General features: G+C 39.1%; 2 protein-coding genes across 3 annotated transcripts in view; one reads left to right on the top strand and one right to left on the bottom strand.

Moving 5' to 3' along the window:
- Positions 1–6,674, bottom strand: part of lmcd1 (LIM and cysteine-rich domains 1) — a 15,067-nt gene extending 8,393 nt beyond the window's left edge. The window contains exon 1 of one of the 2 annotated variants that reach the window (XM_008408336.2): positions 6,216–6,674. In XM_008408336.2, the coding sequence (XP_008406558.1) occupies positions 6,216–6,242 (27 nt within the window). In that variant the 5' untranslated portion in view covers positions 6,243–6,674. The remainder of the gene's footprint in view (positions 1–6,215) is intronic. The other variant, XM_008408337.2, reaches the window with a different exon arrangement.
- Positions 6,675–8,913: 2,239 nt separating this feature from the next.
- Positions 8,914–11,739, top strand: part of mcm2 (minichromosome maintenance complex component 2) — a 10,996-nt gene continuing 8,170 nt past the window's right edge. The window contains exons 1-5 of the mRNA XM_008408335.2: positions 8,914–9,015; positions 10,094–10,275; positions 10,682–10,857; positions 10,929–11,059; positions 11,481–11,619. Coding sequence (XP_008406557.1) covers positions 9,010–9,015; positions 10,094–10,275; positions 10,682–10,857; positions 10,929–11,059; positions 11,481–11,619 — 634 coding nt within the window. The 5' untranslated portion in view covers positions 8,914–9,009. The remainder of the gene's footprint in view (positions 9,016–10,093; positions 10,276–10,681; positions 10,858–10,928; positions 11,060–11,480; positions 11,620–11,739) is intronic.

Here is an 11,739-nt window from a genome sequence, read left to right as displayed (position 1 = left end):
GGTGTGTGTGTGTGTGTGCGCGTGTGTGTGTGTGTGTTAGCTGAGACAGACGGGGTTGTTTGGTGAGGGTTTTCTCCGGGTGAGGATTCAGCAGAACCGAGTCCACATATACAAACGGCGCGGTCAGGGCGGATGACCTCATCGCTCCACCCAGTGACATCACTGATCGCCGTCTGCAGCGCTGACTGTGTTTTATTAACCCATGATTCAGGTCCTACACTCATTTCACCCATTCATGATTTCACAACCAATGTTTTTAGAAAAAAACTGAAGGATGGTTTTTATTTGTACCTTATTAACAATCAACAATACTTAGTTATGATAGTTATGATATAATGTCTCAACTTCAGCAGGTGGTTGATTATTTGTTTAAATTTATAAGATTAAAGTAGCCAGAGAAAAGCTATTTTCTGACCGCAGTAGACAATTAGTAGTATTATTGAAGATATTTTGGATTTAAATTAGTTCATTTAAACAGTAAAAATTAGATTATATGTCCATTTAAGCCACTTTTCTTGGTATTTTAATTATGAAATTATTGATAACTGGTTATTACTGCAAAGACAAAAGTCTTACCAAGTATCTTTGGTCTAGTTTCTAGTGCAAATGTATCTGTATACTTGAAATAAGACAAAATTGACTCGTAAGTATATTTATTTTCAGAAAGATATGGGAGCATTTTTTAACCAATTACTCCATAACATTGATTTAAAAAAATACTAATTCCAATGGCAGATTATTAAACTCATAATAAGACATTTTTCCCATGTCATAAGTGAAATAATTCACCAGTGGACCTTTTTATCAAGCTCCTGTGTATTGCTGAAAAGTTACTTGTAGGTTAGTTTTGTCTTATTTCAGTGCAAAAAGATATTTGCACTAGAAAGTAAACAAGAAATACTTTTGTAATAGATTTAGTTTTTTTGCAGATCAGATTAAGGATAAATTTTTCAAAGGTTATCGATTTCAATTTCAGTCAGTTGAAATTTAATTTGTCATATTTTATAAAAACCAACATGACTAATTAGTAAAAATTAAGGATGAAGCTAATTTTTCCACACTTTTATTGAATTGTTGACTAAATGCTATGAAAAATAGTTTTTTCTTGATTTTAAAACCAAAATAAAATTGTTTTGAATGTGACTTTTATCTTATTCAAGTGTCTAAAACATTCCTGCTTCCCTGCTTTTCTACTTATGTTGACTATATTTACAGCAAATTTAGTTTTCCGAAACAAAGCAAACTATCCAGAAGTGATAATTTTCTGTATTTAAGATGTCCACACATGTCTGCAGATCATTCAAGCTGAGAGAAAGCATGAAAGTGAAATGATCTGGACCACACCCAAAAGGACTACAGACAATATGACTGAAAAATTACATTTTAGTTAAAAAATAGTGAAAAATAAAACTAAATTATAATCTAATCCCAAAATGAATTAAACCAAGTTTAAATCAAGCTCTTGAATTTTCCCCTGGTGACGGAGATTACGTTCACTGAATTTGAATGTACATTTTTGCCAGATTACATAATCTGTTATTCCTGGATCACATCATTCTCCTTAAGCCATGACGGAGCCGCTCCACTTTGGACTATTCCAGTTTTTAGAAGCTGATGTGCTACTTATAAATCAGAAATCTGTCATCAGGTTTCTTAGCAGCTCCAGAAATACCTAAACATGTGAGATGACAAAGAGACTTTAAAGCCTCTGGCAGGAAACCCGACAGGAAAAACAATCTACAACTTTTCGTCTGGGAGTCGGCGCACCTGTCCGTCTGTCACCAGGTATTACCGGGTCCATCTCTGGTGTTAGCGGCTACATAACAACGGACACAACAAGAGCTCTCAGATAATAGAAACCAATCCTGGACAGAGGGATTTGCTCCAGGATTAACGCTCCTCAGACATTTCCATACTTAGATCTAACCTTCTAAAAATAAAAACATAGCATTATATCTAAATATATCAGGCGCTTTAAAAAATCCTACCACGACTTTTTTTGTAGATAAATTAATGTTTCTTTTGTTTTAGTGAAATGAGCCGTTTCAAAAAACCCGAGGAATGTAACGTCATAAATCATTCCCCTACTGATCCCAGCCCGTTACCTAGCAGCCCCAGCAGAACTCTGCCCGTCACCTAGCAACCCCAGCGGAACTCTGCCCGTCACCTAGCAACCCCAGCGGAACTCTGCCCGTCNCCTAGCAACCCCAGCGGAACTCTGCCCGTCACCTAGCAACCCCAGCGGAACTCTGCCCGTCACCTAGCAACCACTTAAAGCCACTCCCTGCTTTAAGCCTTCTCTCCTTCCTGCTGTTACTCTGCGGGTTAATGTTTAGAAAGCAGGACTGATCCTCCATCATAACGGGATAAAAATAAGACTGGTGTCTCTGAAACTGGGTGTGAATGATCAGCCCGTAATAAAACAAGTTCAGTGGTGAAGGCTTGTTGTCAAAACAGCTTCAGCAGAACAAGGCTGTAATTACATTCCTCTGGAGTCGGCTGACTGACAGCGGCACAGTCACTTTATCATAATAATACTGCCTTGTGTTATTCTGGGAAATTCTGTCAATAAATCATCTTTATTATTAACTGATTAGACAATAAAAATGTCAGAAACTCTTGACCAAAAGTCATGCTAAATGTGAAATGTTTTTTAATAAAAGCTGCATCTCATTAGGACGTCTCGACATTTAAATAGTTTGGGCGATGGAGCCGCGTCCTCCCACGTGTTGGCAGATTTTATTTAGTTTTTGTCGCTTTATAGGCGCGTTGTTAAACAAAAAAAGAGGGAAATAAAAACCTCTCTTCTGGATTAAATAGCTCAGCGTTTCTATATTTAGGAATCAGATAAGGCGAGCATTTAGGTGGGGTCACTCTCAGCCAAGTTATTTTGAATATGTCAGCTATGAGAGGAGGGAAAACGCAGGAAACGCAGAGAGATAAGAGGCTGGAGGTCACAGGAATGGCGGGACAGCAGTCATGGATCCTCTGGGCTTCATGTTGGTCTGGAACTAAAACAAAACCCAGATAGAGTTTCCAGCAGCTATTTTAAAGCTAGATAGAGACAATGGTCATTGTGCTAGTGGGGGACTAGCTCGTAGCTTCTAGCTTGAAAAAAATGACTTAAAACCTATTTTAAATTAAATGTTTGGTGATTTTTTGCAAGTATTTGCTCCTACAAATGATTGATTTTAATCATTTTCTTTGGCTCAAACTAACCACTTTCCTTCCAGCAGCTATTGAAATATAAATAATAAACCAGCTTGGAGTAGGGGAGCTCAAATCTTTCATCACATGGGACAAAACTGATGAGTCAAAAAATAAAAATAATATCAAGCAAATAAAATAGTCCAATTTTTTTTCATTTTTTGTGGGATCTAAAATGCAAAAGTGGTTCCTGCAGCTTTAAATCGTTCATGCATGTTTCAGAAATCCTCTAATCTCCATGGCAACCATCCAGCTGAACAAAATACTTGGGTGGCCCTAGCCCCGCCTTCAAGGCACAGGTTCTCCTCAGAGCTGCAGTTTCAGAGCTACTTTCCCTCCACCACTCTGCTCCTTCAGACTAGCCCGCAACAATTAGCTCATTACAGCAGCTACGTCTCAGGGCAACGCTGGCAAAAATGTTGATAAAGGGTTAACAGAGGAGCCATGTTGGGATGACTTCTTGAAGGCGGAGCTTCAGAAAAAACAGTTTTTAAAGAGACACAAGCCCAATTTCAAGGTGTTAAATTAGGAGGTAAAATTTCTTTTATGTCATGTTTGATATATATACATGTAGTATTTTTATCACAAGTGAAGTTAACATAGTTACTGGATTCTGTTGAAAAAAGGCACTATGTGCCTGGAAAACACATAACATGGTATTTTAGTATGATATTAAATAATATGGTATTTTTAAGATGTTTGACAGTTAAAAAAATCCTAGAATTTTTGAATTATAATACTGACCCTTTTTAATTAAAGCAGATTTGGGTGCCGCAAAGTGGGCTGTTAAGAAAGTTTCTGGATCGACGTGGTTCTACTTATTATTAGACAAATACTTCCTGGTGTACTTAATATTTTCTATTGTAGGAAAATTATGTCAGTAATAATTTTACCCTAATTAAAAATAAAAAAGTCTCCATCTGCACCAGCCACCCGTACTGAAGGGCTCAAATTTGTGTCATTCTGAAAATTCATTTAGAGGTCACAAAAAATCCGTCTGAGGGCTACAAATGGCCCCCAGACCGCACTTTGGACACCTCTGGGTTAGTTTGGTCCAGCGGAGCATTGCGTGCTGGGAGTGCTGGGAGTTATTTCCATCATGGCGATGGAACATTTTTAAGCTTCTGGGCTCAAACAAACAGATAAACATCAACAGGTGGCGCTGATCCGTCTGGTTTTCAGACGATTGACCTCTGGCCGGGTCGCCGGCCCATCAACAGGCTTCATGCTCCAACGTTAAACTGTGGGGTCGTTTAAAAGGCAACAGGAAAAATTAGTCTAAAAAATTTATTTTCCTAAATCCTAATGTTTTCTGTTTATTGTCTAATAAATTAATTACGTTGTCTTTTCTGAAAAGCAAAACAAAATATCTTAAACTGTGATTTTCAATTATTTTGTAAGTTTTCCAAGATTAATAAATGTTTTGTTACCATTTTATTTACAGAAATGTAAAATAATAGCTGCATCTTTAACAAGCTGCAGGATTACTCCAGGTGTACCGCCTGGCTCCTGCATTGGCCCACTGGGTTTTCCAGCCAATTAAAACAATGGACACGTGAAGGGCTGTTCTATTCTATTCTATTCTATTCTATTCTTAGCTTATTTTAGCGTAAAGCAAATGGAAAATAAAAGGTTGCTCTGAAGAAATTGTTTATTTTTATCAAAGATGGTTTTAATTATTGCACAGACCCATTAAATTAGGATTTTATCTGCCAAATTTACAAATGTATTGATTTATTTTAACGATATCCATTGAAAATATGTCTTTTATTTTTCAAATGTAGGATTTAAACAACCATCCATTCAGAGTAACTTTAATTTGCCTCCATTTTAAAGAAAACAAACATGAATTAAAATGTTCAAGACATACTGTTGCTGTAAGAAAAGTACATATAAACATATTTAATAAGTTCAAACATATTTTCTTGTTAACTATTATTCACTGCGTTTATTAATTTCAAGATTTTCCTGATAGCTTTTTATTGGCAATAAGTTTTACTGGCTATATTTGAACAGTTAAGCCCAAAATTATTCACACCCCTTTCAGATTTAGATTTAAAATGTATTTTAATTTTAGTATACAATTTATTTATAGTCAAATTTTTTTTTAGAAAATTAAAAGATTACTTAACTGTATATATTTTAGCCTTGTGACCTTATTATGGATTAGAAAATCCACAATAAGGTAAAATGTGTGCATGCAGTTATTTTAAAAAGTCCTTTAAGTTGTTTGTTGTGTAATTATAAATTAATGGATCAAATGCATTAGCAAAAGGTCAGAATTAATATAATATTACTGCAGATGGTGAGTGGATATAAGCTTGTAGCTGTGAATGTAACTAAAACAAGTGTTTATTTAAATTACAGGATACTGAACTGACTGGATTTTATTATTTTCAGAAGGTAAACTTGGTTTTATTGTGCTTCCTTGAACAGGTTACGATCGGTCTATGGTCTATGCAAAACATAGTTTACATTTTTTGTACAAAATCATTCTTGGATAATGAGATTTTAGTCTGGTCAGTTCTGCCTATTTTGTACAACTGTACATCTTTGAAAAGCATTAGTAGATCCTCCTACACAACCAACAAGAATGCAGGACATGGTTTCAAGATGTAAAGTTAACTACTCCAGCAGCCATTGTAAAACCAGCTGACCAAACGTGCTGGAGCTCAGCACGTTTGGGTTGCTAGGTAATAGTCTTAGCTGGGGTTGCTAGGTATCCTACACAACAATTGGTGATTTTTTTAAACTGCTCGTTTTCCAGACACCAAAAAATATTAACTTATTGAGCTTAAGCTGTTTTTAGAAGCAATAGAAACCAAAACGGAAGTACAAACACGTGCCACATGAATTTTTAAGCAGCTAAATATTTTTTATCTTTAAATAAGATTAAAGTTTACAGGCCATAATGAAAAGGATCTCCACCAGCAGGAGGAGACGCTAAATCCCACCAGCCTGGCTGACCCCTGACCTCCACATCTGGCCGTGCCTGAAGGTGTCCGTACCTTTTCCACGGCTGCGCTCGCGTCCATGTCGTCCTCCTCTTCCTCGGCTCTCGCTGCCTCTGCTCTTCCAGAACAATGAGACTTTAAATTCCTCTCCTGTCGACCACACTTCCTCTCTCCCCGCCCACAGTCACTCCCGCTGCCCTGCAGCAATTTTCAGACGTCTGCTCTTTCATCCACTCACTACCTCTGACTAACCGTCTCTTTTTTGACTAATTCCTGTCTGGAAACTCAAATCAACTCAGCAACCTTGCCTTTCTTGTATTTATCTGTGATTTCCACCTTTTTACTCTAGTTTCTCCCCCCCAACACTCCTGATTTGTCCGGCTGCCAGCTCTTCTTCTCCACCCTCTGCAACATGAACCCAGCAGGTTTCTTTGCCTCCTGATTTTGCTCCAACATGCAGAGGGGAAAATCAAACATAAAGCTTCACGCTGCTCTCTTAAATGTAGCGAGTGCTTGCCGTATCGTTAGTGGACTTGCAAACCAACAAGGTTTTTAAAGTGGCCCTCTGCTGGACTGCAGGACTACCTGGGGCAGTGAGGCAGGACCGGACTGTTTGTGTTTTGAATAAAGACTGAATGACTCTATCTGAAACTATTACAGCCAATCAGAACAGAGCAAAAAACTCCTCAACCAATCCGAGCTTGAGAAATCTGTCCTCCTTCTATTCAGTAGGTTAAGTTGATGAAGAAAGAAGCAGAGAAACAAGAAACTAATTAGATCTCTATGTAGTGATGAACCAGAACCTTCAGAGACACCAAGACAGTTACAAAGTCGGCCTTCTCTCACCTGGGGAACATTTCCAGGATTAAAGGACTAATGTCCCAGCAGGATCTAGAGAAACGCATCTATGTGTTCATATTTAGATGCATTAATTACTGCAGCAGTGTCTTCATAGATCTGCCTAAACAAACAATCAGTTAGCTCAGCTGCAGCTGATCCAGAACGCGGCTGCTAGCTTTCTCGCTATTCTTCTGTTACTTTATAAGTGTGTTTCCTCACCTGGTAGTCCGGTAGACTTGGTTTGATTGGGGACCAAAATGGCAACATTTGCTACATTTTCAGCTGCTGTGATTTTCTTTCACACTGTGCTGAGTCAAACATTGAGCAACCAGTTCCCCTCCTCACCTGTGGGGGCGCTGCACCAAGAACCACTGAAGGAAACGACACAAAAACCTCTGAAGAAGATATGAGGGCAACTTCTGTCTTCACAACATGTAAAAAAATGTAGTGTCAGATTTCAGTGGTTGTAGGATTTCTCTTTTGCCTTTGCTTAAAAACCACAGGCCTTTTCTCTCACGAGCACTAGCGTTTGTTTTGGTTGTATTTACCCAAAATGCCTTGCGGTGTAGTCCACTTCCTGCTTGTGGAGCAGTGTCTGGTCCACTTGGCGTTCACATACGTATTCAGACCGCATCAGAGTTCACTTCAACCGAACTGAGACCGAGGAGATCAGAGTTTGATTAGCATTCACACCTCAACAACAGAACTGGACTTAAACCGGATAAAAGTACTGGAGTTCGATTAAAGTGGACTGAACATGTCTGGTGTGAACGCACCAGCCATCAAAACACATTAAAGTTCTGCTATTCTGGTTCTGGTCTCCAAACATGGAGAAACAGCATTCAGCTTCTATGCACGGCACATTTTTGACTCTTCCTGCTTTTCTTTATATTCTTCTTCCAGGCAAGAATCTGTAGCAAGTTGAGTATTTCTTTGGATTTTAGTTGCTTTTTAATTCCTTTTCAACTCTCTATATGATCACTTAAGATATTTTTTATTATTTTTAACCCACTTAACTCTGATTCAATGTAACATTTAGTTAAAAAGGTCAGTAAAACAGTGTGATGTCAATCTTACATGCTCTTTGTAATCAGCAGTTTGTTGTAAAAAGATAATTTGCTTTCTACTTCAAGAAAGCGAAATAAATTTTCACATTGAGCTGAACTGTCTAAAATTAAACCGTTGGACATACAAAACTATCTACACGTGTTTAACTTTTCAGATTTTGTCAAATTGCAGCTCCAGATCTCATTGTATTTGGATTTTATGTGATATAGAAAATAGTTTGTAGAAAGTTTTCCACCAGTTTTGTACATCTGGACTCTAGAGACTGAAATATTTGCTTATATTTCTTTACTGTTTACATCACAGATTATCTGCACCTATAGTGAGATAAATACACAGATTGACCTTTTCATTTATTTATTTATACAAATTAGGCAATTAGTGTGGCAAGAAAATTAAATACGGGTGTCAGATTTTCTGATTTTTATTTGCAAAACCTTTGAGTATTTGTCATTTTCTATCATTCACAACTATGCACTTCTTTGTTCTGGTAGATTACGTAAGCTCCCAATAAAAATATATATTATGAAGTGTTTTAACAAAGGAAAAAGTAAATAAAAAAGTTAGAAATTACAGAATGTTTTAAATAAAAATAAAAGAAAAAAAAAGAAAAGTGGTTCCCGGGGTCGTGTTGCGTCATAAACTCCGCCCGGACTGAAAAATGAGACAAAAGATGCGTTTGTTTAACTCCGCGGCGTACACCGCTTCCTTTCCACCGCAGCCGCATTGAACAGACAACTGCGCCTGTTCATGAAAGCAAACCCAATCCAGCTCAGAACCACGCCTCATACAAGACAACAGACCAATAGAAAATCTTGACGTCAACGATCATTTTTCAATATTCATGAGTTTTCGCGCGCTTTGACTGTCACGTGGTTTTTTCGCGCGAAAAGTGACTCCCGGCAGGAAGGAGAAGAAGCAGCAGACAAACAGCAGCGCATCAATGGCGGTGAGTGAAACGAGCTAAAACCGAGTAAATTAGCTAATGTTCGGGGCTCGTTGTAAAAAATAATAAAAGATAAATAATTCAGGGTTATTTGCAGTAATTGAGTTTTTCTCTGTGTTACTGTATTGCAGTTTCTGCATTGACACTGATGGGGCGAGTTATTACAGTTAGAAAAAATAATATTCCGTCAATGAATCCTCATTAAAATCCGTCTAGCGTCAATAATCTGGATGATGGGTTTCGTGTTGTTTGCTCTAATTCGTAAATGTTGGTTTTAATGGAGCATTTAAGTAACTCTTAGGTTATTAGCTGCCATGTGGCCGTTGAGGTTTTTTATTTAAAATACAACAAAGCTGAAATGGATGCAAAACAAAGAAATAAAACCTGAAAATGATCCGTGAAGGTCCCAAATTAGAGAGAAAAAACCCTCCAAACTAATCTAAAAGACGTCAGGTAAACATTAAATTAACTTTAGCTTTTAGTTCAAGCTGTAACACTAAAGTTGTTATCGAAGCTGTATTTGTCCTGTATTTTATATATTTTTGCTTCATTACTAATGACTAGGTCTCTCAGCATACAATGGCCTAAAAGAACGAGAAATGTTTGAAATACAAACCTTAAAATTTGAAATGACTCAAAAATTAGATGAGCATCAAATGCATCAGTTAGTCACCAATTGTGAAAACCAGTAAGAAACATTACATTTTGATGGTTGCATCATTAAAATACTCGATACACGTCTTTTATTTTTGGTTAACTTACTCTGAATCAAAAGCAGCTGGGTTTTAGTCTTGATTTAAAGGAACTCCGTGTTTCGGCTGTTTTCTAGAAGTTTGTTCCAGATTTGTGGCGCCTAGAAGCTGAATGCAGCTTCTCTATGTTTGGTTCTGGAGATGCAGAACTCAAAAATAAATACACAGATGAGTTTCTCTAGAACTTGCTTTGATATTGGCCTTTAATCCTGGAAATGTCCTTCAGGTGATGGAAGGCCGACTTTGTAGCCGTCTTTATGTGACTGTGAATGTCCAGTCTCAGTGTTTGAGCGTTTTGAGAGTTACCAGGCTCTCGTGTTGCTTTCCAGGATTCCTCCGAGTCGTTCCACATGGCCACCAGCCCCAGCCGGGCCTCCAGGAGGGGAGACCTGACCTCCAGCCCCGGGCGCGACCTTCCCCCCTTCGAGGACGAGTCCGAGGGGCTGCTGGGCGACGGCCCCCTGCCGGAGGAGGACGATGGGGAGGAACTGATCGGGGACGGGATGGAGAGGTGACTAGACCTGTCGCAATAAATCAATGACTGAAAACAAACTCAGTCATTTCAATTTGCATGATTTATTGTTTCTCTTTGCTCTCTTTCTACCATAAACTGGATGATGAAAGCATTTGGTCTGGTGCTTTGGTCTCAACTAACCCCCCCTTTTTTTTTTGAAGTATCATTTTGGTTGTTTTGTTTATTTATTTAAAATCTCTTCCCGTTCCAGTGTTAAATATTGATTATAATTTAAAGTTTATTGCTCTTTGAGAATGTGTCATTTTGCCATTAAATGACCTCAAAACAACGTCATTGTTTATCGCAATGACTTCTGGGACAATTTGTCTTTCATTAGTTTGCTCAGGAATTTGTTGATGTGTTTGTTTTGTTGTAATCCCAGATAATTTTGCAATTCTTCCAGGGATTACCGCGCCATCCCGGAGCTGGATCGGTACGAGGTGGAAGGTTTGGACCTGGATGACGAGGATCTGTCGGAGCTGTCTCCGGGAGCCCGCGCCGCCGCCGAGGAGGCGATGAAGCGGCGTGACCGGGAGCAGGGGTTCAGAGGGAGGCTCGGAAGAAGAGGACTGCTTTATGGTGGGCAGAACCGCCTCAGAATGACCCAGAACCTCCACGGGACCAAACTGACGCTTAACTTTGTGTTCCAGACAGCGAAGATGAAGATGACGGTCCTCCAGGAGCGCGGCGGCGGCGGATCGCCGAGCGCGCGGCCGAGGGAATCACCGACGGAGACGAAGAGGAGATGATCGAGAGCATCGAGAACCTGGAAGACATGAAGGTTTGTGGTCGGACGGTGCTTGAATCCTTGAAAATCCTTGAATTTCACCTAGATGTGCTCAAGGTTTAGAAAGTGCAAACTGCACAGTTTGGTAATAAAGTGCAGCTAGTGGGGAGCAAAGTGCACTGAAAGTTTAATGATGATGTTTTGTGATGGTGATAAATGTGAAAAATATATATAATTAGTTTTAAGAAGCAGAAAAAAACCAAATGGAAAATATGGAGTTTTTTTTTGTTAAATTGGTTTTATTTGTCAACCTTGTTTCTGCTGTAGGATATGTGATATTACCACAGTATTTCATTAATAACTGTCTTAAATGATGTGACATAACAGTGAATTGAAGCTGTCACTTCCAGCAGTGTGGTGCTGTCAAAGTTTGGAAACTTGAATTTCCCTGAGTTTCCGGGTTTCCGACCCGCAGGGCCACACCGTGAGGGAGTGGGTTTCCATGGCGGCACCTCGCCTCGAGATCTACAACCGCTTCAAGAACTTCCTGCGGACCCACGTGGACGAGAACGGCCACAACGTGTTCAAGGAGAAGATCAGCGACATGTGCAAAGGTAGGCAGGGACGGCGAGGCGAGCCTCGTGGTCACTTCCTGTCCTGATCGACGAGCCGCGTGGTCACTTCCTGTCCTGATCGACGAGCCGCGTGGTCACTTCCTGTCCTGATCGACGAGC

This window comes from Poecilia reticulata, linkage group LG5 (assembly GCF_000633615.1).
Source record: "Poecilia reticulata strain Guanapo linkage group LG5, Guppy_female_1.0+MT, whole genome shotgun sequence".
NCBI classification, from domain to species: Eukaryota; Metazoa; Chordata; class Actinopteri; order Cyprinodontiformes; family Poeciliidae; genus Poecilia; species Poecilia reticulata.
Note: the sequence above shows the minus strand (reverse complement) of the source record. Positions and strands in the feature narration are given on the sequence as shown.